Genomic DNA, 21,245 nt, shown 5'->3' on the forward strand with positions numbered 1-21,245 from the left:
CTTTATGCATAATGCAGACTTCTCAATTTTCTTTTCTTGTGAATATTCCAATAACTTTATTTTAAATATTTCTTAAAAAATAAAATTTATTAGGTTGTTATAAAACAACCTCTATAAATAATCAAAATCAAATAAAATTATATTTTCAAATATAACTTCTATCACCAATTTTTTCCACGTCCACTATGGATTATATCTCTAATGGATGAAACAAAGCTTCGATATCAATCAATATTCAAGACGACTTTTCCTATTATTAGAGCCACTAATTAGCTAACGAATTAGACAATAAAATCAACCGAAACTCTCCCCTATACGAGAAAATATTCAGTGGATCTTCCACACCAACGTATCATTATGAGGTGGTGTACTCAACCATTTAATTTTTGACAAATAGAAACATAAATGACTAGACATGCCAACTAACGATGATATATAGAATATTGCATAATCTTAATTCTTAAATTATGAAAATTGACAATATTTTTTCTTCATATATACAAATATATTGACACACTTATATAGTTATAATTTAATTTTTATTTTCATATTAAGTTACTAAGTAAAAATATAACCTATTTAATGCATTGAAATTTTAAAAAATATAGTATTAAACAACTTTTATGAAATATTGTATAATCTTAAAATACAAAAATTGCTAGTAATATTTTTTCCTCCTATATATAAATATATTTACGTATTTAAATCGTTATAATTTAATTTTTTACTTTCATATTAAGTTGCTAAATACATGTAACTCTTTAAATGCACTGAAAAAAAGAAAAATTAAATTATGATCATACATTTTGTTTGTGTGCATTTTCGCTTACATATATATTTTTATGTATAAATATACAAGAAAAAGGAAATTATAATTATAAAATTTAAATAATACTACTAACAAAGTATCACACTCTGTGATTATACTTATTTTTTATTGTTGCCGAAAGATAATGAATATATATAAAATATTATTATTATATGGAGTACTATATATAAGTATGTAGTGTATACTTAGGAGGTAAAAAAATATTGATAAATTTTAATATTAAAAATTATGCATTATTTTATAAAAATGATTTAATGCATATCTTCTACAAAAGTGGTTTAATGAATATTTTCTAAAATAACTTTATGTTGCATGTCTAGTTGGATTTGAGCTCTTATTTTTCCAGTTGTCAAAAATAAATGATTGAATGCACCACGTCGTAATAACACTTTGGTGTGGAAGGTCCACGGAATATTTTCTCCCCCTTATACTAGCGAAGTATATATTAATTCGAGTCACCGTGCTGAATCTATACACCTTTTATTAAATTAGCTAGTGTATGATTTATAATTAAAATTAGGTATCTTGCATTAGATTATTGCTAATTGATTCAACCTACATATAATTTAAATTAACTCTCCGTATTAGCGGAATCCAGAAAGTATGTAACACGCTAATTCTTCACGTCAAATTTAAAGTGGGTGATAAAAAATTTGTTCGAATAAAGGTTACAACCAAACAAGACTTAATAGTATTTCTGTATTAATTGAGTTTGCATACATAATGATGATGCATGCATCATGTAATTCATGCTCTTCTCATATTTTATCTTCTTTAATTTTTTTAATTTACGTAGGTAGAAACTAGAAAGCCGTCATTAGATAGAGTTAATAACTATCAAGTTGTACGAGGCATGCAAATCATTTAATTTGAGTAAGTCAAATTTATAACTTTCAAACTATAGAAAAAGAAAGTTTTAATGCGAGGCTGTTTAGGTTTTACATCATAAATGATGTCTGCGTACCGTCATCCATTTTCATTTTCATTTTCATTTTGGGTAAATGTCAAAACTTCCTAAACAATTAAGTCACAATTTGATACAAATCCAAACTTTGATTTAGACACAATATGATCTTTTGTCCAAAAATCAAGGCAACTAACCACTCTAAGTCTCTAATAACGGAACAGTTTGGACATGCATTAAACTTTGATTTGAACAAAATATGATTTTTGTAGTGAAATTGTATGTGTATATGGAACTTGTAAAATTATATTTGGATGTCACCGTTGATAAATTAAACAATATTGTATATTTATAAATTAAATGACATTGTTTTGATGAAAAATATACTACTATATGTAATTGACCTGGAATTGTCACTATGGGTTAATTTATAAGAAATCCAAATTTTATAGTTTTTATGGGTTAATTTATAAGAAATCCAAACTTTATAGTTTTTCTAGCCGATTTTCAAATTTATGAGACATATTAGAATTTGAAAAAATTTATGGCTACAATTTTCCCTTTTTTGTTTCGAAAAGATTGTATCCGATGTAAATTACATTTCATGATTGTATAATTTTTTTACTTGAAGAAAAAAAAAAATCCGCAATCACTGTACAAAAGAAGCTTTGGGCTATTTACTTACCTTCAACGAAAAATTAGGCAAGCTATAATTATAATAATGAGTAGCTTATAACTTAACTCGATACAAATATTGGACTCTTTCCGTACTTGATATCTTGTAACAATGCTAAACAGCCCACTTTTATTCTTTTGAACAAATAGATAGGCCTTTACATGTCCTTTTGCTACTTTTTGCTTTCTGCAATTTGTCCTCAGAGCCTCACGGAGCAAAAAAGAAAAAAAAAAAAAAAAAATTCAAACTTAAGTGATATTTGAGTTTTTTATTCGATTACACCAAAATTCTCAAATCAACTATTGGAGCACTAATTATTTGAGTTTTACATTTCACACTAGTAATATTTTTATTTCATGTTTCGATGTGGGATGACTAGCATGTAATTATTTTAACACTATAGAGTTGTTCGGTTTAAAAGATTGAATCGTCTCGGATTAAGTACGTAGTGTGTTTAGTTCATGAGATTCAATCCTAGATGGATAATCATGATATAATTAGTCATAGCTAACCCTCTCCAACTAAAATAATCTTACAACTCAATTCTAGATTATATCTTGATATCATTTTATCTAGAAAACCGAACACCACCTATGTATTTAGCTTACGACAAATCATTAACACCCCAATAAAAGAGCCTTGTTAAATTCATTAGCTTTAACAATTGTTAATATGAGTCTGAAGAAATGCAGTGATTCAAATTAGCACAAAACACGTTTACCTTATGGAATTAGTTCTTGTATGTTTTGTGTAAGCATTTTGGGGACATGTAATGATGCTAATGTTCAAAGCATAATCAGAGTTAACAGTTAAGGAACAACACATGCTCCTTTTTACTGTCCATCTCCTCTATCTCAAGGCATGCTTGTAATAATGCCTTTGTTCAATGTATGGATTGACCGTTTGAACACAATGAAGAAAGTTGTCTCTATTCTCAAAAGACAGAAGCACTAGGGCAGACGAAAAAACAAAATCCCAAAGGGTTGAGATGGAATTGTCGCACTGTAGAGTCCAGAATTCGAATTTAGTGAAGTTTTTCGATTCTCATGAGCTGCCGTGGGTGTCGGTCGATCCTCGAACCCCACTAGGAGAGAGTGAGAGGTGAAATGTATCCTAATCAAAAGTAATGTGTATGTTGCGGCAAGAATTGAGAGAGACATAATTGGCAATGAATGGAAGTGAAAAAAGCATGCAAACAATAGAATTAGAAGGAATCGATGAAGCTCCTTTCAAGTCAAATCACAACATTATTATTTCACTCAATCGGCCCCTCCACCATTATAGAATATACCATTCAACTCATGCCTTTTTTCCCACACCTAATTGCTCTATTTATCATATTATATTTATCCAATATATTTCCCTTTGCATCACACTGAGATGGACCAGATATCAAAGAGCCCAGTACAATATTTAGACCACCAATCCCAAACCGAAATGCAGGACCATTTTTTGCAACTATATTCATTTAATACATACACAAAAAAACGAAATATCACATCCATGGAACTACTTCAACTCGGTCCTTCATTTATGGACAAATTTATGTATTTTTATACTACTTTTCTCTTTTCTAGATAAGGCTCTATAGATACTTCTATTTGTTAAAAATTAAAATCATATCTTTTATACAATCATTCACATTAGAAGAATACACTTTTTGTATAAATTCAATTCTACGGTTCACATTAGAAGAATACGAAGAATACACTCTTTGTACAAATTCAATTCCTATATATCATTCACATTAGAAGAATACGAATAATACACTCTTTGTACAAATTCAATCCTCTCAGTTCACATTAGAAGAATACACTTTGTATAAAATTCAATCCTTACTTTAATTTGTTGAAGTTGGGTCCTCGCGTCCCATGACAAAATATACCTTATTCTTCATTTTATTATCCACACCTAGGATTAAATATTGTTTCATTTGAAATCTGCACGTATTTTTTACAAAATATAAAGAAAAATGGGTAGCAAAAATTTATGTAATACTAAGTTAATTAAATACGAAGTCTATTTATCAAAAGTTGTAAAAGTAAAATTGAACATACCAAAATAACAATTTAGAACATTTAATACTGAATTTATATATGGAGTGCGTAGTAATTAAATCTCAGATATTAGATATCTAAATTTAATGTCAATAAATGACAAATTATGTCAATACACACTAATGCACCATCAAGATTAAAACACACGAATGTCAACTTTCTTCACAAAAATGTCATCTGAGATTAAAATATACAAATGTCAACTCAATTATATAAATATCAACAAGAGTTAAATGAGACATTGTGTTGTCATTATTTATTTTGTTGTATCCGATCTGAGAGCACTCCAATGCACTCGGCGTTAAATCCGGCGTTTTATCTTCGATTATCGCCGAAAATTCGCCGGCAATGGGGAGGAATCGGCGATAATCCGGCGTTAATTCTACCGAATTAACGCCGAATCCCGAAAATTCGCCGGATTATCGCCGGATTATCGCCGACCACTGTGGGCGATAATCCGGCGATAAAAATAGTTTTTTTTTTTTTTTTTAATTTTCCCCCCTATAAATTTAAAATTTAATAATTAATTTAAAATAATTTCCCCCCTATTTTTTTTTAAAATTTTTGTCGTTGTAATTTTTTACTCGTGTTTAATACAACGAACTTTATTACTATTATTTGTCTTGTCTTATAAATTAGCTAGCTTTATTATATACAAAAATAAAACAATTAAATTAGTAATGATGTAAAAATGAAATGTTGAGTTAGGGAGAAATAAGGGAGAAACCATTGGAGCAGTTGGCTAAAAGTTGGCTAAAAACTGGGGATAAATTTTGGTGCTGATGTGGCGCTGATGTGACAGGAGTTAAGGAGAAATAAGAGAGTTTTTAGGAAAAGTATTGGGAGTGCTCTGAAAATCTAAAAAGCCAAAGTTTTAATTATTAGTTATTACTAAATATGCCGTTATCATTTGATTACACCTATGAAATATGGCATATTATCTCTCTATATTATTGAAAGCAATAAAGCTATGCAACCAAATTTTGTACAACCAAAAATTGATTTATTTGAGAAAAAATGTAATTTATTTATGCATTTAACTAAAAAAGTATAGGCATATATATAGTATAGGGAACGTTCATAATATTATGATATTTGTGTATAATTTTTAAAAAAATTTTGAATCATAAAATATAATTAATGCTTATTTTAATTCAAATTTGAAAAATAATAGAGAAATAATTCAAATATAAAAATAAAAATTGAAAATGAGGCCAAGAACTAATAAAGTATTTTTAATTTGTTAACTAACTATATTTATTATTTTAATATTTAATTAAAACATCAAAATTACTAATATAATCTTGTTTTGGTTGCACAAAATTTGATTGTTTATCGTTACTCGATCGAAAGAGACACGGATTTCCACACATATAAATGCTAATTAAATGGCTATACCTACTGCTATGCAAAGCCAAAATTTGGCATCACTGAGAATAATTCCGCAATGTGCACAAATAGCAATCCCACAAATCCAATTAATAAAATAATTACTACTAGTACTATATCGAATCATCTCAAAAGATGAGAGGACCAAACAGGCTAACCTCTGATGTGGAATTTTGAAAGATTCTTCCTACGTTTACCACTTGCAGTACTAAAATAGGTTAGCAAAAGTATTAATTTATCCAATCAAGAACGAAACCACAAGTTTACCAACACAAAATTGCATAATTAGTCCAATTTAGCCATTTAGTTTTTTCCGGGAAGCTGCTAATCACCACCAACCAAATCATGGTGAAAGTGACAATAATCTAATCCCAATCACCAAGTTTTGATTTGATCCATTCTTCTATTTATTAATCACCTCATCACTTTTAGAGGTCGGCAGCTACAACAAATTCAAAATACTTTTTTTTTTTTTTTTGTAATATTGAAATATATTCCTTGATGCTACATTATTCAACAAGCTTGGTTGCATATTTCAACGACACAGGGAATCAGACCCACAAATCATGTCATATTTTTTACTCACCAACGTTGCAATCACTTTAGTACACCACTCTATGGATAAAATCATAACTCTAGCCTAACAAGTAACCAAAATATAATACTCCTAATCTTCAAATAAATTTACAAATCAATTATTAAGAAATGTACCATCGACCTCAAATTGCAGAATCTGAAACTAAATTGAGTCAACAAAACATATGAAAGTTAGAAACTTCTCAACAAAAGATGGTAGAGTTTTGCATCAATACAAATGAGATGAAGATGGTATATGCAAAAGGCCAAGACAAATATACCAAAAACAATATGCTTCAACCAAGTACATTTCACTAAACAGTTGATTCTTGCATGAAAAAAGAGGCCTCACCACAGTGCAAAGTACATTTCACAAAATAGTTGATTCTTTCATAAAAAAGCAGTCTTTACAAATTACACCACTGTAGCTTCACCTCCACACAGCAAATTCACCAAAACAGAGAAGTTCTCTTCCACAAAAATTCAAATTGCTAGCAAAAGAATAATCCTAGCAACGGTCATATTGCAGTGAGGAATCAGAAAGCATTAATACCATTTGGACAAAAACACCAATTTCTGATCTTTCAGTATCTACCTATTTTGAGAGATGCATCATCTGATTATTTGAAAATGTACAACAAAGAACCAGATTCTTCCTTAGTAAGTCATTCTTTTATACAATATGCTATCCAACAACACTTAAAAAATTACAAAAACTTGCTACTTACTTCTTACTTACCTTCAAGATCAATTTTTTTTTTTTTTTTTTACCACACTTCAATCCACAACAAGATCATACAGTTTTCCTCTTCCCTTGCAATATCTGAATCAACATATTAGCATTCCTCCTCACCTTCTCATTGTCATCCTCCAATAGCCCTACACATGTCTCAAACAACCCCTCTCTCAAAGCCTCCAAACCCATCTTTTCATTGTAGCAACAGAGGGAGCTTAATGTCAGCAGAGCATACTGCACTCCTCTTGAGCTCCCATTGCTCACAATCCCAATCAAAACATCCAAAAGCCCACAAAATCTGAGCATTTCATCTCTAGCAAGCTTGCATTTTGCGAGGAGGCCGAGGACCTCCACGGCCCGCTCGAGGCCCGAATCGGCGTTTTGGATCAGAATCGGCACCGCCCCGGATTGAATTGCCCGAATTCGATTGTCGGAGAAGGAGCAGAGAGTGAACAATGCGGTGGCGGCTTCCTTCCTCTCTCTCGAATTGCCAATTTGAAGGAGGGAGACCAGGCCCGGAATCGCATCCGGGTATGACCCGATCGTGACCTTGTTGACTTCGAGCACGGCGAGGCTGGTGAGAACGGTGGCGGCGACCGCGCGTGAGTCGCCGACGCCGCAGTGGAGCGCGTAGACGATCTTCCCGACGATTCCCTCGGCGACGAGGCCGACCTTGCAGTCGTCGTCGAGGCTCAAATTGAGGACGAAATGGAGCGATTTCTCCTGGAGCCCGGGCTCGCCCGACCCGATGCAGTTGAGAACGGCCGACACGGCGCCGGACTCGGCCAATCGGCGGCGAATTGAGGAGTCGCGCTTGCAGAGGCGGGTGAGCTGGTCGAGCGAATTGAGCTTTTCTTCAAGCTGAGAAGAGCGGGAGGTGAGGAGGTGAATTAGGGATTGGGGATTGGGGGTTTTGGGGGGGTTGGGGAGGGAGAGGAGGGTGAAATTGGAGATGAGGCTGCGGAGGGCGTGGTTGGGGATGAGGGAAGGGGGGTCGGGGAGGGGCAATTTGGTAATTGGGCAGGAGCGGTGGCCGGCGTCGAGCCAGCGCTGGATGGAGGCGCGATCGAAGGTGTGGCCGGAGGAGAGGATAACGGGGTCGGACATTATCTCCAGGGAAATCGGGCATTTGAAATCGTCCGGCAATTCGGCGGCCATTTTTCTTTTTTTTTTTTTGATTTTTTTTTTCTTTTTTTTTTTTCTGGTTGTGTCAGTTGAAAAATGGGGGGAGAGAGAGAGAGGTTTATGAGGTTTACCGTTTACGTGAGAGGTCAGGTCTGAGAATTTGTGAAGAGAGGAGATTAAATATGTGTGAGGTGAAGAGCTCTTCCCTTGTGACACTGCTTCTTCTGTCTCCTCTCGCTGAGTTAATTACGATACTGCCCTCCTAGGATTAATTGAGATTAATTGGTGATTTCGTATATTTATTGGTGGGATTTATCTTAATTGTGTTGATTTAATTGGGATTGGTGGTATTTATTATAAATAACTTCTTTATTGAATGGTTTTTTTAAAAATTTGATTATTGATTTTGGGTGAGATTGTGCATTTGGTCACTTCAATTCCATTTTGGAGGAAAAAAAGCTTATATTATGTTGACAATAAGATTAATAAAGAAAATATCTAAGCATTTACTATCAAAACTAAAATGTATTCATCAAAATAAAAAAAAGGCACGCTTTAAGTTGATTGAGATTTCGATTTACCTATTTATTGGTCGAATGTTCTTAATTCTGTTAATTTGATTAAGATTAGTGTAATTAGTTACTATTAATTAAAATATTTATTATTTGAATTTGCTAAAATTGATTAGGAAATTTGGTTGATATTGTTTGTGTACTTGCTTGTGTACTTCATTGCTTCATTTTTATTTTGAAAAAAAAAACAATTAAATGTAAGAAAAAAGAAAAACAAAATATAGAATCAAAATCACAAAAATATAATGTACTCCAATTAATTGACTGTGTTTGACCTGACACGTATTTTAAGCAATGTAGTGGAAATGATGGAAAATATTAGTATTCCAGTAGAATATGAGTCTTACTTTTATATACTTCATCTGTCCCATATTACTTGAGGCATTTTTTTTCGGGATTTAAGAAAGTTTTGTTTAGTGGGTTAAGTAAAGCAGAGAGGAAAAATAGATTACTAGATAAAGAAGAGAAATTAAGTAAAAGAAAGAATAAAACAGATGAGATTAGATAGATGTTATGTTTTTAGCCAGAAAAAGAAATGACTCAACTAAGTTGGGACATTCTAAAATTGAATACGACACAAGTAACTTGGGACGGAGGAAATATTAATTTTATAATAATAAAAAGTGAATAGAATAAATTAATAGGATATGAGATTTATTAAAAAAAAAGTACTAGTAAAATAAATAATGCCAATTAAATAGGAACTTAAATGGGGATGGACAATAAAGAAAATTAATATCAATTAATAGGAGACCGAAGTATTATTTTAGATATCATAAATGGATATAACTAATAGATAATTTATTCCTCACATAAAAAAAAATTAAGAAAAGACAAAAATGTCTCTAATTATAGAAAAACATCCCAAACATGATTATTTATAGGTTAAAGTTCAATCATAAAAAAAGAACCTAAATATCTAAAAATATTTTAGAATTCACTCAAATATTAAATATTTCGAAAAGACAAAAATGTCTCTAATTATAGAAAAACACCCCAAACATGATTATTTATAGGTTAACGTTCAATCATAAAAAAAGAACCTAAATATCTAAAAATATTTTCATTAATTCACTCAAATTTTAAAAAAATTCTCCAGTATAATGAGTTTCATGGATTTTTGTCGGTCGTGGGTTTTGCCGGAAAAAAAAGGGGAATTTAACAACATTCATTTCAAAAGGGTATTTTGGGAAATAAATCATTCTTTTCTCCCGACTCTGCCTTTTGGGTAACGTTTGAAGGCGTGCTTCTTGTTCAACGGATTTATCTTAGCATCTTCATTTTATTTCTCAATTTTTATCTCTGCAGTAACTACTTATCTTGACTTTATCAAACTTTGACTTTTAATTAAAATTTTCGACAATTAAATTAATAAAACTATGAATTCCAATTATTTACAAAAATAGAGACAAATACCTATCGGAGCCACTAAACAATTGTCTAAGCAATGAAGACTACAAAATTAAGGTAAGTAGGTTAACCTTTTTGGATTAATTCATGCTTAATTTCTATATCCATTGAAACATTGATACGTAAAATATGAATAAATCTTAATTTACGTCTTTTATGGAAACATATTACAAACTAGTTATCCGGATCCAAAAAAGTCGCGACTATAAATTATTCATCAATCTGAAATAAACAAAAAACAAGCAACTGATGTGACTGAATAAATTCATATTTAAAAAAGAAAAAAACTAAAGTTCATTTTATGGGTCGATTATCTAAAAAATCTGAATTAATTTTTTTATTCAGATTATTGAATTAAATTACCTCAAATTGAATAAAAACACAAATTATACACATAGTTGGTATCTATATAAATCAAATATATTTAAAATTAAACACAATTTTCTCAAAGAGATGTGAATGTCCCTAGTCCTACCCAAATTTTTTGTCTTTTCGTGAAGAATTCAAAAAGCAATTTTAAAAGGTGGAATAGCACTAATTGTAATAGAGGTTAAATACCAAAATTAGGGATCTAAAGGATACAGATTATAGAGTATAAGGCCAACTCCACGTATTGAAATAATCAATTTTATAATGGGGTTTATGAAATATGTTAGGTATCATCATTCTTCATAAAATTAACATTCAAGCCTAATAATAAAAAGAATCCTTCTACCAATCTCTTATTTTATGAGAAAAAATTATCCTCCAATCATTTATTAATTGATATTAATGAGATATTCTAAAATATTCATTTTGATGCGCTATTTAATATGAATGGCTACATTTGGAAATTAAAAATTTGGTGTCACCTTTAAGAAACTACACGTCAATAATATATATATATATATATATATATATGAGATTAAAAATATTTATTATTATTATTATTATTATTATTATTTTATTATTATATTCTATTTCATGATAAATGGAAACTATTGTAATTATATTATATTCTCACATATTGATTAAGTCAGTTAGTTTACACCTCTCAATTACAAAGACTTAGTCGCATTCAGCCCAACCGACTGACCAGTATAAACCTCAAGGAAACAAATGTAAAATTAATTCTTGAAAATGATGGGTGATGAACCTAATCCATCAAGAATCAGAAAATTCAGGTTTTCACCCTTTTTATTCAGTCCAATCAAATTGTTTCTTACATGTATATTTTATGTGGTCATAATCGCCTCGCCCCATAATTCTTGAATCATCAGCGTAACACCTGTCATGGTTTAATAAGAAACGGCAAAAGGAAGGAAAAAGAAAAATAAATTGCTGGATTGATTAGTCACTAACCAATTCATGAAATGTTTTGTTTCTTTTCCCTTTCCACTTTTGTTATACAAAAATTACAAATCTATATGAGCACCTATAACAGTCGTACATACAAAAAACTATCGGAATAAAAATTCAGGAGTCTAGAGATAAGAGATGCTATCATGTGGTATGTTCAATTAATCACAAATGCATAAATAGAGAAAATTGAGAAAATAATTGGTTCATGCAATTATGATTGGTTGAACAAACTACTGGCTACATGTCTGAATTTTTACTTAATCTATCGACCATGGAGCAATGTAAAGGTAATTTCGTTGAAAGTGTTTGGTATCTTCCCGGTGGAAGAGGAATCTATGTCGAGTATTGTACGTTGAGTGTAGAAACCCGGTTGGTTAGGTTGTTCCAAAACTGGATGCTCACTGTCCAACATTACGACAACGTTGGACATTTTAGGCCGGTCTTCTGGTCGTTGTTGCACGCATAACAACCCAACTTGGATACATCTTTGCACTTCCATAGATTCTTTGTTAGGAATCGATGCATCCACAATATCCCTAGGGCTTCCTTCCCTCCATAATTTCCATGCCTGCATTATTAATATAATATAGATGAAAAATGAAAGAATGTGATTTGTGTGATTACTCGATAAGGCCAAACATTATGTTTTGTAGCTTACATGTCCTAAGAGATTGAGGTCGTGGTCAGGATGATAGAATCCCCTATTCTTCTTGCCACTTATTATCTCTAACACCAACACTCCGAAGCTGAAGACATCGGACTTGACAGAGAAGAAGCCGTCTACTGCGTATTCTGGGGCCATATATCCGCTATAACATGAAACAACATGGACTATTAGCTAGGAAAATTGAAGAGTAGAGAAGAACAAGTTTGTTTGCTTACTAGGTTCCCATCACTCTCTTTGTATTTTCTTGATACTGATCGGCCCCAAACATTCTTGCTAGCCCAAAGTCTGAAATTTTTGGATTCATTTCACTATCGAGGAGAATATTGCTTGCTTTTAGATCCCTGTGAATAATTCTCAATCTTGAATCGCGATGGAGGTATAAAAGTCCGCGAGCAATGCCTACTATTATATCATAGCGTGGGGGCCACTCTAGAGATGTATCCTTTCTTTGATCTAGGAAGATTGAAGGAGTTTGAGGATATTCCTAAGAGAAAAGCAAATACATAGTAAAGAGACTGACCAAAGATGAACAAGTCCAAACTCTTGTTGGGCATGTACTCATAAACCAGCATTCTCTCATCTTGATGAATGCAACATCCCACTAGCCTAACCAGATTCCTATGCTGCAGTTTAGTAATCAAGATCACTTCGTTCTTGAATTCGTGTAGGCCTTGCCCAGAGTCTCGAGACAGTCTCTTGACCGCTATTTCTTGGCCATTCGATAGAACGCCCTTCGTAGCAAGATGGTATTGTTTTAGTGAGAAAAATGCTTAGTGAGGATCTATCTACTAATAATACTATACCTTGTAAACAGACCCAAAACCACCTTCCCCGATCCTATTAGCAAACGAGAACTCATTTGTCGAAGCTGATATTGTAAAAAAGTCGATTAGAGGCAAATCAACATCATCATCATCATCTCCTACTCTTGCATTCTCATCTTCATTTGGACCATCATTTTGCTGCTCCGCCAAACCCGCTTTCTTCTTTGCGATACGCTTACGCAGCCCTACCCAGAGGACGAGTGCCAACACCACTACGAATGCAGCCAGCGATACTGATGCAATCACAATGCCTCTCTTCGAATTTTTCGAGTCTTTTCATAACATGACAAACACAATTATCAGTATATAAGAACCAAGAAATAAAATACTCCCACCCCTCCTCCCTCTGTAGTAGAGACATTTCTTTTCGGCAAGGGATTTAAGAAAAAATGTTTTAATCGAGTTAAGTAAAAGGAGAATAAAGTAGAAATGAAAAAAGTAGAGAGATGAAGAGAGAGTAAAGTACTTTTTGCCAAAAAAGAAAATGACTTAGCTACAGTGGGACGACACAAAAAGGAATACGACTCGGCTACAGACGGACAGAGGGAGTAAGATAAAAGCACCTAGTTCAGAGAGAGGCATCTTGACAAAGAGTTCCTGTCCACCCTCACCATACAGTCTGATATCCAACAACTCCCCCGACCAAACCACACACCCGGTAGCTTCCGTCCGAGCATACGCCACACACGAACACTCCCTCAAGCACGCGGCCTCGCACTCCTCATTCCCCACATTCTCAACCACAGAGCTAGTAGAAGTATCCGGAACCTTCACCCTCGAAAACCTCCTGAACCCTGCTTCTGTGCTGCAATTCAACGCAACGCTGCGACTGCATCCGCCCGACCGATCAAACCGCTCCCACTCCTCCCTCACCCGAGGCTCAAACCCTTTCAAACAACCACATACCGGCACTTGACCAAATTCACACACTCCAAATCCACCACATTTCGCGTAATCATCACAGGTATCCGATTGCAGCGTGGTGACACCGATCCATTCGCTACTCGTCTCGCTCCACATGAAGTGCGTCAGAAGCCCGGATTCCGTCACCACGAATCTCGACACAACAGAGTCATCCGTGTTTTCGAATGAGTACTATACATAGGTAGAATTGTACACGAAACTCGGGGTGAAAACAGTATTTCCATGAAGAGCTTCGGCGGCGCCACCGAAGCGAACTCCATCCCAAGGTCCGCTCCTGTACACGACATCCGAGCCTCTCCGGAGAATGATCGAAGGCAGCCCCTTCGGATCCATCCGGTACGTGTATTCTCCCGGAGAAGGATCCTCTGCGCTTTTCCACGATGTCAGAAACAATTCTCGATCGCTTCTCAGATCCCACCCAGGCCTCATCCCGGGAATCAGGGTGTTCGAAGGCTCGTGGAAGCTCTGCCACGAATAATTGTTGTTGCTGAGTACGAGGTTTCCATTGTCCAGAAGCCGTAAAACCGGGTTTCTGGACGTGGAATTTGCGGACCAAATAGATGAGTTGTTGGCGGAGACGACGATGTTTCCGGAGGAAGTGAGGGAGAGTGTGGCGGCGATGGGGCGGTTCTTGTTGGCGACCCAGACCACGGTTTGAAGAGAGACTTTCTTGAACCAAATTCCGACGTATCGTTCGGTGGAGTTCCGTGGGCTGAAGAATCCGAGCTCGAAGATTCCATTGGGAGAGACGAGAGTTGTGTCGTCGTCGTCTGAGAGTGTTTGGTTCGGAGCTATGGAGTCGAGGGCGATGGAGGATTTGAAAATGGAAAGAACCAATAAGATGGTGTGAAACAGAGTATCATATTTCATCGTTATTTGCGTTCAAGATGAAGAAAAACAGTAGGAGTTTATGTTCAGATAGAACTTAGAAGCAACCGTCTATGGAGACTTTTGCATTCTAAAACTCAATAACGGTCAAGTTAATAAATCTTATATTTTGACTAAATTATTCAACATTGAAATTTTCAATTTCGAAATGTAAGAGTTACTACTTTCTATCTTTATTCAATAATTAATCAATCCTTCTATAGTTCAAAACTTGAACTGAAACATTTACAAGTTAAGCTGCACTATCATCGACCATCAAGCATGGTAACGGTAACTTGGTTGACGGTGCATGATTCGTCGTCGTTTCTAGGCGACGACGAGTCGGTTTCATTAGGGCGTCTTCCCAGGCAGTATCCTGGATGTTTAGGCTGTTGCATCGACACAAAATCGCTGCTCAACATTAGTACAACATTGGACATATTCGGCCTGTCTTCTGCGTGCTCCTGCACGCATAACAGCCCCACTTGTATGCATCTCATCGCTTCACCCGCCGCGTATTCTTCCCCAGCCGCCGCGTCCACCACCTCCATCGCCCTCCCTTCCCTGTACAACTTCCATGCCTGTACAATTCCATGCATTCATTATATAAATATATGTAGGGGTGCATTACATTGCTAAACCTTTTAAGTTGTTAACTCTTGCTAACTCATCGACGCAGTATATTAAAAATGTCAACACATATTATTGAAATGTCAACAAAATTATGTGTTGACATTTTTAAGACACTGCGTTGATGAGTCAGCAGAGTTAACATCACTAGATGAATTATCTTACATAGGCAAGAAGATTGAGCTGGTTGTTTGTTTGATAGAATCCTCTGTTCTTCGTCCCGCTCACTATCTCCAGAACCAGAACTCCGAAGCTGAAAACATCGGATTTTATGGAGAAGAGGCCGTCCATTGCGTATTCTGGCGACATGTAGCCGCTGCAAACATTCTCATATTAGTACCTGTCGTCATCTAATGATATGCAGCAGAAATAACATACATTAATAGATAAAGATTCATAACAGATATTGCATGCTGGCGGATTGTCTTACTATGTTCCGACAACTTTTTTGGTGTTGGCTTCGGTCTGATCTCCCCCGAAGATTCTTGCCATCCCAAAATCCGATATCTTGGGGTCCATATCTTTGTCAAGAAGGATGTTGCTCGCCTTGAGATCCCGGTGGATGATTCTGAATCTCGAATCTTGGTGTAGGTAGAGGAGGCCTCGTGCGATCCCACATATGATCTTGAAGCGCGTTTGCCAGTCCAGCATCGAGCTTCTGTTTTTCTCTGCAATAAACAACACTCATCAGTTCATATTAAAAAAATGCATCATCCATTTATGTAGGAGAAGAGGGCTGTTTCTTACTGAAGAGTATAGAATCAAGGCTCTTATTCTCCAAGTATTCATACACCAACATCTTCTCCTCCATCTCAACGCAGCATCCGAGTAGGCGAACAAGATTCCTGTGCTGAAGTCTGGCTATCAGCTTGACCTCATTCTTGAACTCTTCTACTCCTTGAACCGAAGTTTTCGACAGCCGCTTCACAGCTATTTCCTGGCCTTCAGCTAGCACACCCTAATGCATAAATATGTTCAATATTGGCCTCATTAATATTGATGATAGTTTAATTTATAGTAAAAGATAATTCACCTTGTAAACAATGCCAAAACCACCTTGGCCTAGCTTATTCTCATCACAAAATTTATTGGTGGCAACTACTAAAGTTGTGATGTCGAACAGAGGTAGCTCGAGTTCATCGACTGCTGCTTCATCGGACTGGTCTCGTTTGCTTGGAATTGTTGGTGAATTCGCGAGATAGTCTTGGCTCCTCTCCCTCGAACCTGTTTCGGAATTGGGAAAAGGTAGCATCAAGTTTACTACATATGTAACATGTAACTGCATCATTAGACACAAGTTTACTGTTTATGTGACATGTAAAATGCTTCATTAGACACACAAATTTCCTTACTAGTACCTCTTGGCTCTAATATATCTACAGTCTCCGGTTTCCGTTTCTTCCATACGAGGAAAATGGTGAATCCAATGAGCAATGCAGCGCTTCCGACGACAATTCCAGTGATCATAATGGTTTGTCTAGTCTTGTTAAAATCATCTCCAGTTACTGAAGCTGCTGGTGCTACTGGAAACAAAAAATTAACATCTCAGCCACTTAATTAATTAGTATGTTTAAGTTTAAAAAAAAAGTCCTCTTAGTAGTTTAAAAGTAGCTAAGTCGATTTGGTGTTATGCACCATAAATTAAATTCATAATGAGAAATGCTCTTTTCAAAGTTTCAACTCATACATCGCAGTCCTCAAACGCTACATATTACCTAACCCTGCCTGCACAAATTTAAAACTTATTATTTCTTATTTATTTTGGGTTGGTAGTAATTATATACTCCATATTTGCCTAATTGAATATAGAGAAGCATTTAACGTCGTTGTAATTAGTAGAAGAATTGCGTGATTAAAGCAGCCTAAGTCCATAAGGTCGGCAGGTTAGGCGTACTAGTATTTACAGTGAATGCAATATAAGGAAAAAATTATAATTGAAAAAATGAGACTCAACATATTAGAGAGAAAAACATACTATAAAAAGTAGTATATTGCACTATTTTCCGTAGATGGGAAAAATAGAAAATGGGAGTGTTTGACAAAGCCAAACAGTATTCTTTAATTATATTTCAATCAATATATATATGTAGCTAGTAACATTATAGATTAATAAATTAATAATACTATTTGAGAAGCGGATGTATTACGCATACATGTAGGATATCATTTTTCCTCGATTCAAACGTGATTGATCAAGAATATAGGTCATATCATATCCTACAATTTGTGGTAGATCATAATGTGAATTTGACTTATATTGCATCTTTTTTTAAAGATGGATATTAGTGGTAGTAAATCCTACTCTGTTGTTAGGCGGTAGGTGATTATCATATACTCCCTCAGTCCCAACATATTAGACTCCTATTTCACTTTGGGGCGTCCTAATACACTTGAATCATTTTTCTTTATGGTAAAAATTTACTCTAATATCAACTTCACTTACACCACAAACAACTATCTCCTAAATTCTTGTGCTCAAAAGAAAAGGGATCTAATATCTTGGAACGAAATGAGTAACATTTATCCATTCAAGAAAAAGTTACTCAATGTAACTATGGACCTTAGCGAAAAGAATTACCCATGGTTGCAGTAATACAAAAACTGGTATGAACATAGGAAGGTTGAGGATGGTGACGTCATGTGCGTGACATATTCAAACAAATGGACAATGTGAATACAAAGGCGGTATTCTTCCATTGTTGTAAATCAATACTACTAATATAGAGTAGAAGTAGTAATACTTAATCAACAAATTCTAGAGAGAACACTACTTTGAAAATGGAATTCCAACACAACCTTGTTTCTTGTGAGACAAACTATTTTTACGTGTATCACATTGTATTATCCCCCATATTACGTGTAGTTGACTTTCTATTTATATATCATAGTTTGAAATTAGGAACCAAAATTAAAAAAATCCAATTTTTTTCATAGAATATAATCATCTCATCCCGCATATTATTGTATTCATGTAATGCTTCATAGTGGAACAATTAAAAAAGGGATCAGTCCACATTGTCACAACATAATCACCTAAACAATTCTGACAAACACATAATCCTCCCTTAAACGAAGAATAATTCGCTCCTAAGTACTACTTGGGCCACCAACCATTAACCTACTACTTCCAAGATTACGACCTTCATAAATTACTTCAAATAATTACCACCACCAATAATAGAACTGCATCAACACAGTTCTCTCTCCGTTCGCGATTAAATGTCCCATATTTGGCCGGCAAGAGTTTTAAGAAATTGTTTGACTTTATGAAGTAAAGTGGTTAGAAAAATTAGTGAAATGTGGGACCTATTTTTATATATTGGTTTTATAATAAAATGTGAATGGAATGAGTGAGTAGAATATAGAATCCACTTATCAAATACGATAAAAGCGAAATGAAACATTTATTGGCGGACGGGGGAAAAAGGAAAAATGGGTCATTTAACAGCAGATAGAGGATAATGGAGTAAAAAAAATTAAATAAATGTAAACCAACATACCTAATTCCGAAGCCGGCACCCGGTAATAAAAATCCTGGCCTCCGCCCTCCGCCGCTGCGTACTGCCTCATATCATACAAATCCTCCCCCCAAACCACACACCCACTCCCGTCGCTAATATTCGCGCTCGAATACCCCCGGCACGAGCAGTCCCTCCGGCACATCTCCCGGCACCGATCCAAGCCCATCCCCCCGTCCACAACCGCCCCCCCACTCTCCGGCAGCTTCACTCCGCTCATCGCCAAAAAACCGTCGCTATCGCACTCCAATTCCGTCTCCCTCACACAACCCTCCGAACCATCCCGAAGGTTCCACGCCTGCGGATTCTTCGGACGGAACGCTTCCATACACTTACACACCGGCGAAGCGTTCGCGTCGCAGATTCCATAGACACCACATTCTCTGTAATCGTCGCACTGATCCTTCGGAGCGTACCAGAAAAGACTCCAGATTCCGCTTGACGGAATCCAGATGAATCTCTGCAAAACACCGTTGTGTTTCACTAGTAATCTCGAATGCATTGATTCGTTCAACTGGGTGAAAGAGTATGATACTTCTTCTGGATTCCTGACGAACAGGAACGACAGAAGCGGGCTGCTGGGCCGCATTTCAGGGACCCCACTGAATCGCAGCCCATTCCACGGCCCGCTTCTGTAGTACATTTTTGCCCTGTTCGTCAGGTGAATCTCTGGGTAACCGGAGATGTCCAGCTTGAAGCTGAAGTCTCCTGTCGACGGATCATCCGCGGATTTCCACGACGTTATGTACCGATTCAGTCCTGTTTTCGAGTCCCACCCGAGCTTCATCCCTGGCAACAACGTATCCGTTGGATAGTCAAAGCTTTGCCAGAGATAATGGTCTTCGTCGTCTGCTTTGCAGACGACGAAGTTTCCGTTGTCCAACAATCTTGCGATTGTTGTTGTTGTTGTTCTGGTGGTGCCAGTATGGTTAGCTGACCATACTGGTATTCCGGAATGATCTGATAAAATCAGCCCAGCGCTGTCTGGGCTGATTTTTAGGATCCCGGAGGAGTTTGTGAGGGGAGAGTCGCGGTTGGCGACCCAGATGACGACTCGTTCGGGGATGTTTTTGTACCATATTCCGACGTACCAGGTGTTTGAGGCGCCGGGGAAGAAGCCGAGCTCGAATTGCTGGGCGGCGGAGATTAAGGTGTGGTCTTGTGTGAGCGGTTTGGTGGGGGTGATGAGATCGGTTGAGGTGGTGAGGAGAGGGAGGAGAGTGAATGTGAGGAGGAAGCGCCGGAGGTGGTGGTGGCGCTCCGCCGCGTTTCTCATTTTTGAGAGCTTTTGAGCATTTTTGGCGTTGGTGATTTGGGTGAATGATGAATGAATGGATATTTTGGGTTTAATGTCGACAGGTGGAATTGTGTGTATTAAAGCATGGGAATAATGAAGGACGCGTCTATGCTTTTGCTGTCCAAACTTGACAAAGATTAAAGTGTATTCTATTTCAATTTACTTGCCAAATCCATTGGATGTACTAATATGTTTTGCGTTAAAATGATAACGCCTCTTAAAATGATACCATGACACTATATATACAACAATATTATAAACGCTATACAACAATATTTAATACGCTAGACAACAATCTATAGATTGTTGTCTAGCGTGTTGGATATTGCTTTCCGAGAAAAAATTGTTGTATAGTGTATAAAATATTGCTGGCCGTTTTTTTTATCCTTGAACATTTTTTTTATTGCCACATGGCAGCTGATCATTCGTCCACGTGTACAAATGATTAGTTAGGAATGATAGTAGAATGTTACCTTGAGAGGTGGTGGCACCCTAACACTCCCCTATAATAGACCACATGTAATTTTCATTTAAATACTACTCCCTACGTCCAAAAAAAAAAAAAAAATCACATTTGCTACGTTTGGTTGTGTCGTTTGAAAAAAAATATCTCATTTTGTATATATGCTTATATGTCGTTTAAATTTCATTTTCTTTCTAAACTGATCTCTTCTCCATATGCAAATTAATGTGACCGGTTTCTCAAAATTGAAAAGAAACTGCATAAAGCACCGATTTAATTGTCGCGTTCCTATTTTTTTTTTCAAAAAAAAGTCTAATCTACTTTGTTTTATTCCCTGACAGAATCAAGCAGAAGTCCGCTTTTGTTGGAGAAAGCTTTGTGAATTAGTAATTCCACTTCCCATAAAAGTCTTACTATTTTGTTATATCATCCCATGAAAG

General features: G+C 35.6%; 4 protein-coding genes across 4 annotated transcripts; all 4 read right to left on the minus strand.

The window, feature by feature from the left end:
- Window positions 1–7,064: 7,064 nt before the first annotated feature.
- On the minus strand, window positions 7,065–8,442 carry PUB8 (plant U-box 8). The gene has a single exon (XM_048099488.2). The coding sequence runs from the start codon at window positions 8,323–8,325 to the stop codon at window positions 7,225–7,227; it is 1,101 nt and encodes a 366-aa protein (XP_047955445.1). The 5' UTR covers window positions 8,326–8,442; the 3' UTR covers window positions 7,065–7,224.
- A 3,227-nt stretch (window positions 8,443–11,669) lies between these two features.
- Window positions 11,670–14,908, minus strand: LOC125220537 (receptor-like serine/threonine-protein kinase SD1-8). The gene is made up of 6 exons (XM_089065571.1): window positions 13,670–14,908; window positions 13,086–13,378; window positions 12,803–13,013; window positions 12,498–12,735; window positions 12,274–12,424; window positions 11,670–12,183 (listed from the first exon to the last, which is right to left on the minus strand). The coding sequence occupies exons 1-6, from the start codon at window positions 14,124–14,126 to the stop codon at window positions 11,878–11,880; spliced, it is 1,656 nt and encodes a 551-aa protein (XP_088921697.1). The 5' UTR covers window positions 14,127–14,908; the 3' UTR covers window positions 11,670–11,877.
- Window positions 14,202–14,900, minus strand: LOC125220527 (S-locus-specific glycoprotein S13-like). The gene has a single exon (XM_048122692.2). The coding sequence runs from the start codon at window positions 14,898–14,900 to the stop codon at window positions 14,202–14,204; it is 699 nt and encodes a 232-aa protein (XP_047978649.2).
- A 128-nt stretch (window positions 14,909–15,036) lies between the features above and the next one.
- On the minus strand, window positions 15,037–20,432 carry LOC125220517 (receptor-like serine/threonine-protein kinase SD1-8). Its single transcript, XM_048122681.2, has 7 exons — window positions 19,028–20,432; window positions 16,886–17,050; window positions 16,561–16,751; window positions 16,275–16,485; window positions 15,958–16,195; window positions 15,693–15,843; window positions 15,037–15,478 (listed from the first exon to the last, which is right to left on the minus strand). The coding sequence occupies exons 1-7, from the start codon at window positions 20,319–20,321 to the stop codon at window positions 15,164–15,166; spliced, it is 2,565 nt and encodes an 854-aa protein (XP_047978638.2). The 5' UTR covers window positions 20,322–20,432; the 3' UTR covers window positions 15,037–15,163.
- Window positions 20,433–21,245: the final 813 nt, after the last annotated feature.

This window comes from Salvia hispanica, chromosome 2 (genome assembly GCF_029641045.1).
Source record: "Salvia hispanica isolate PSC_SH4W2 chromosome 2, Shi_PSC_v1, whole genome shotgun sequence".
Taxonomy (NCBI): domain Eukaryota; kingdom Viridiplantae; phylum Streptophyta; class Magnoliopsida; order Lamiales; family Lamiaceae; genus Salvia; species Salvia hispanica.

Coding starts and splice junctions, on each gene's coding strand:
- PUB8 (XM_048099488.2), bottom strand. CDS start 8,325: ATGGCCGCCGAATTGCCGGACGATTTCAAATGCCCGATTTCCCTGGAG.
- LOC125220537 (XM_089065571.1), bottom strand. CDS start 14,126: ATGTGGAGCGAGACGAGTAGCGAATGGATCGGTGTCACCACGCTGCAA. Junction 12,736..12,802: donor TTTGGACTTGTTCATCTTTG/GTCAGTCTCTTT, acceptor CAATCTTCCTAG/ATCAAAGAAAGGATACATCT. Junction 12,425..12,497: donor AAGAGAGTGATGGGAACCTA/GTAAGCAAACAA, acceptor TTCATGTTATAG/CGGATATATGGCCCCAGAAT.
- LOC125220527 (XM_048122692.2), bottom strand. CDS start 14,900: ATGAAATATGATACTCTGTTTCACACCATCTTATTGGTTCTTTCCATT.
- LOC125220517 (XM_048122681.2), bottom strand. CDS start 20,321: ATGAGAAACGCGGCGGAGCGCCACCACCACCTCCGGCGCTTCCTCCTC. Junction 16,196..16,274: donor CCTTGATTCTATACTCTTCA/GTAAGAAACAGC, acceptor TGTTTATTGCAG/AGAAAAACAGAAGCTCGATG. Junction 15,479..15,692: donor AGCTCAATCTTCTTGCCTAT/GTAAGATAATTC, acceptor GGAATTGTACAG/GCATGGAAGTTGTACAGGGA.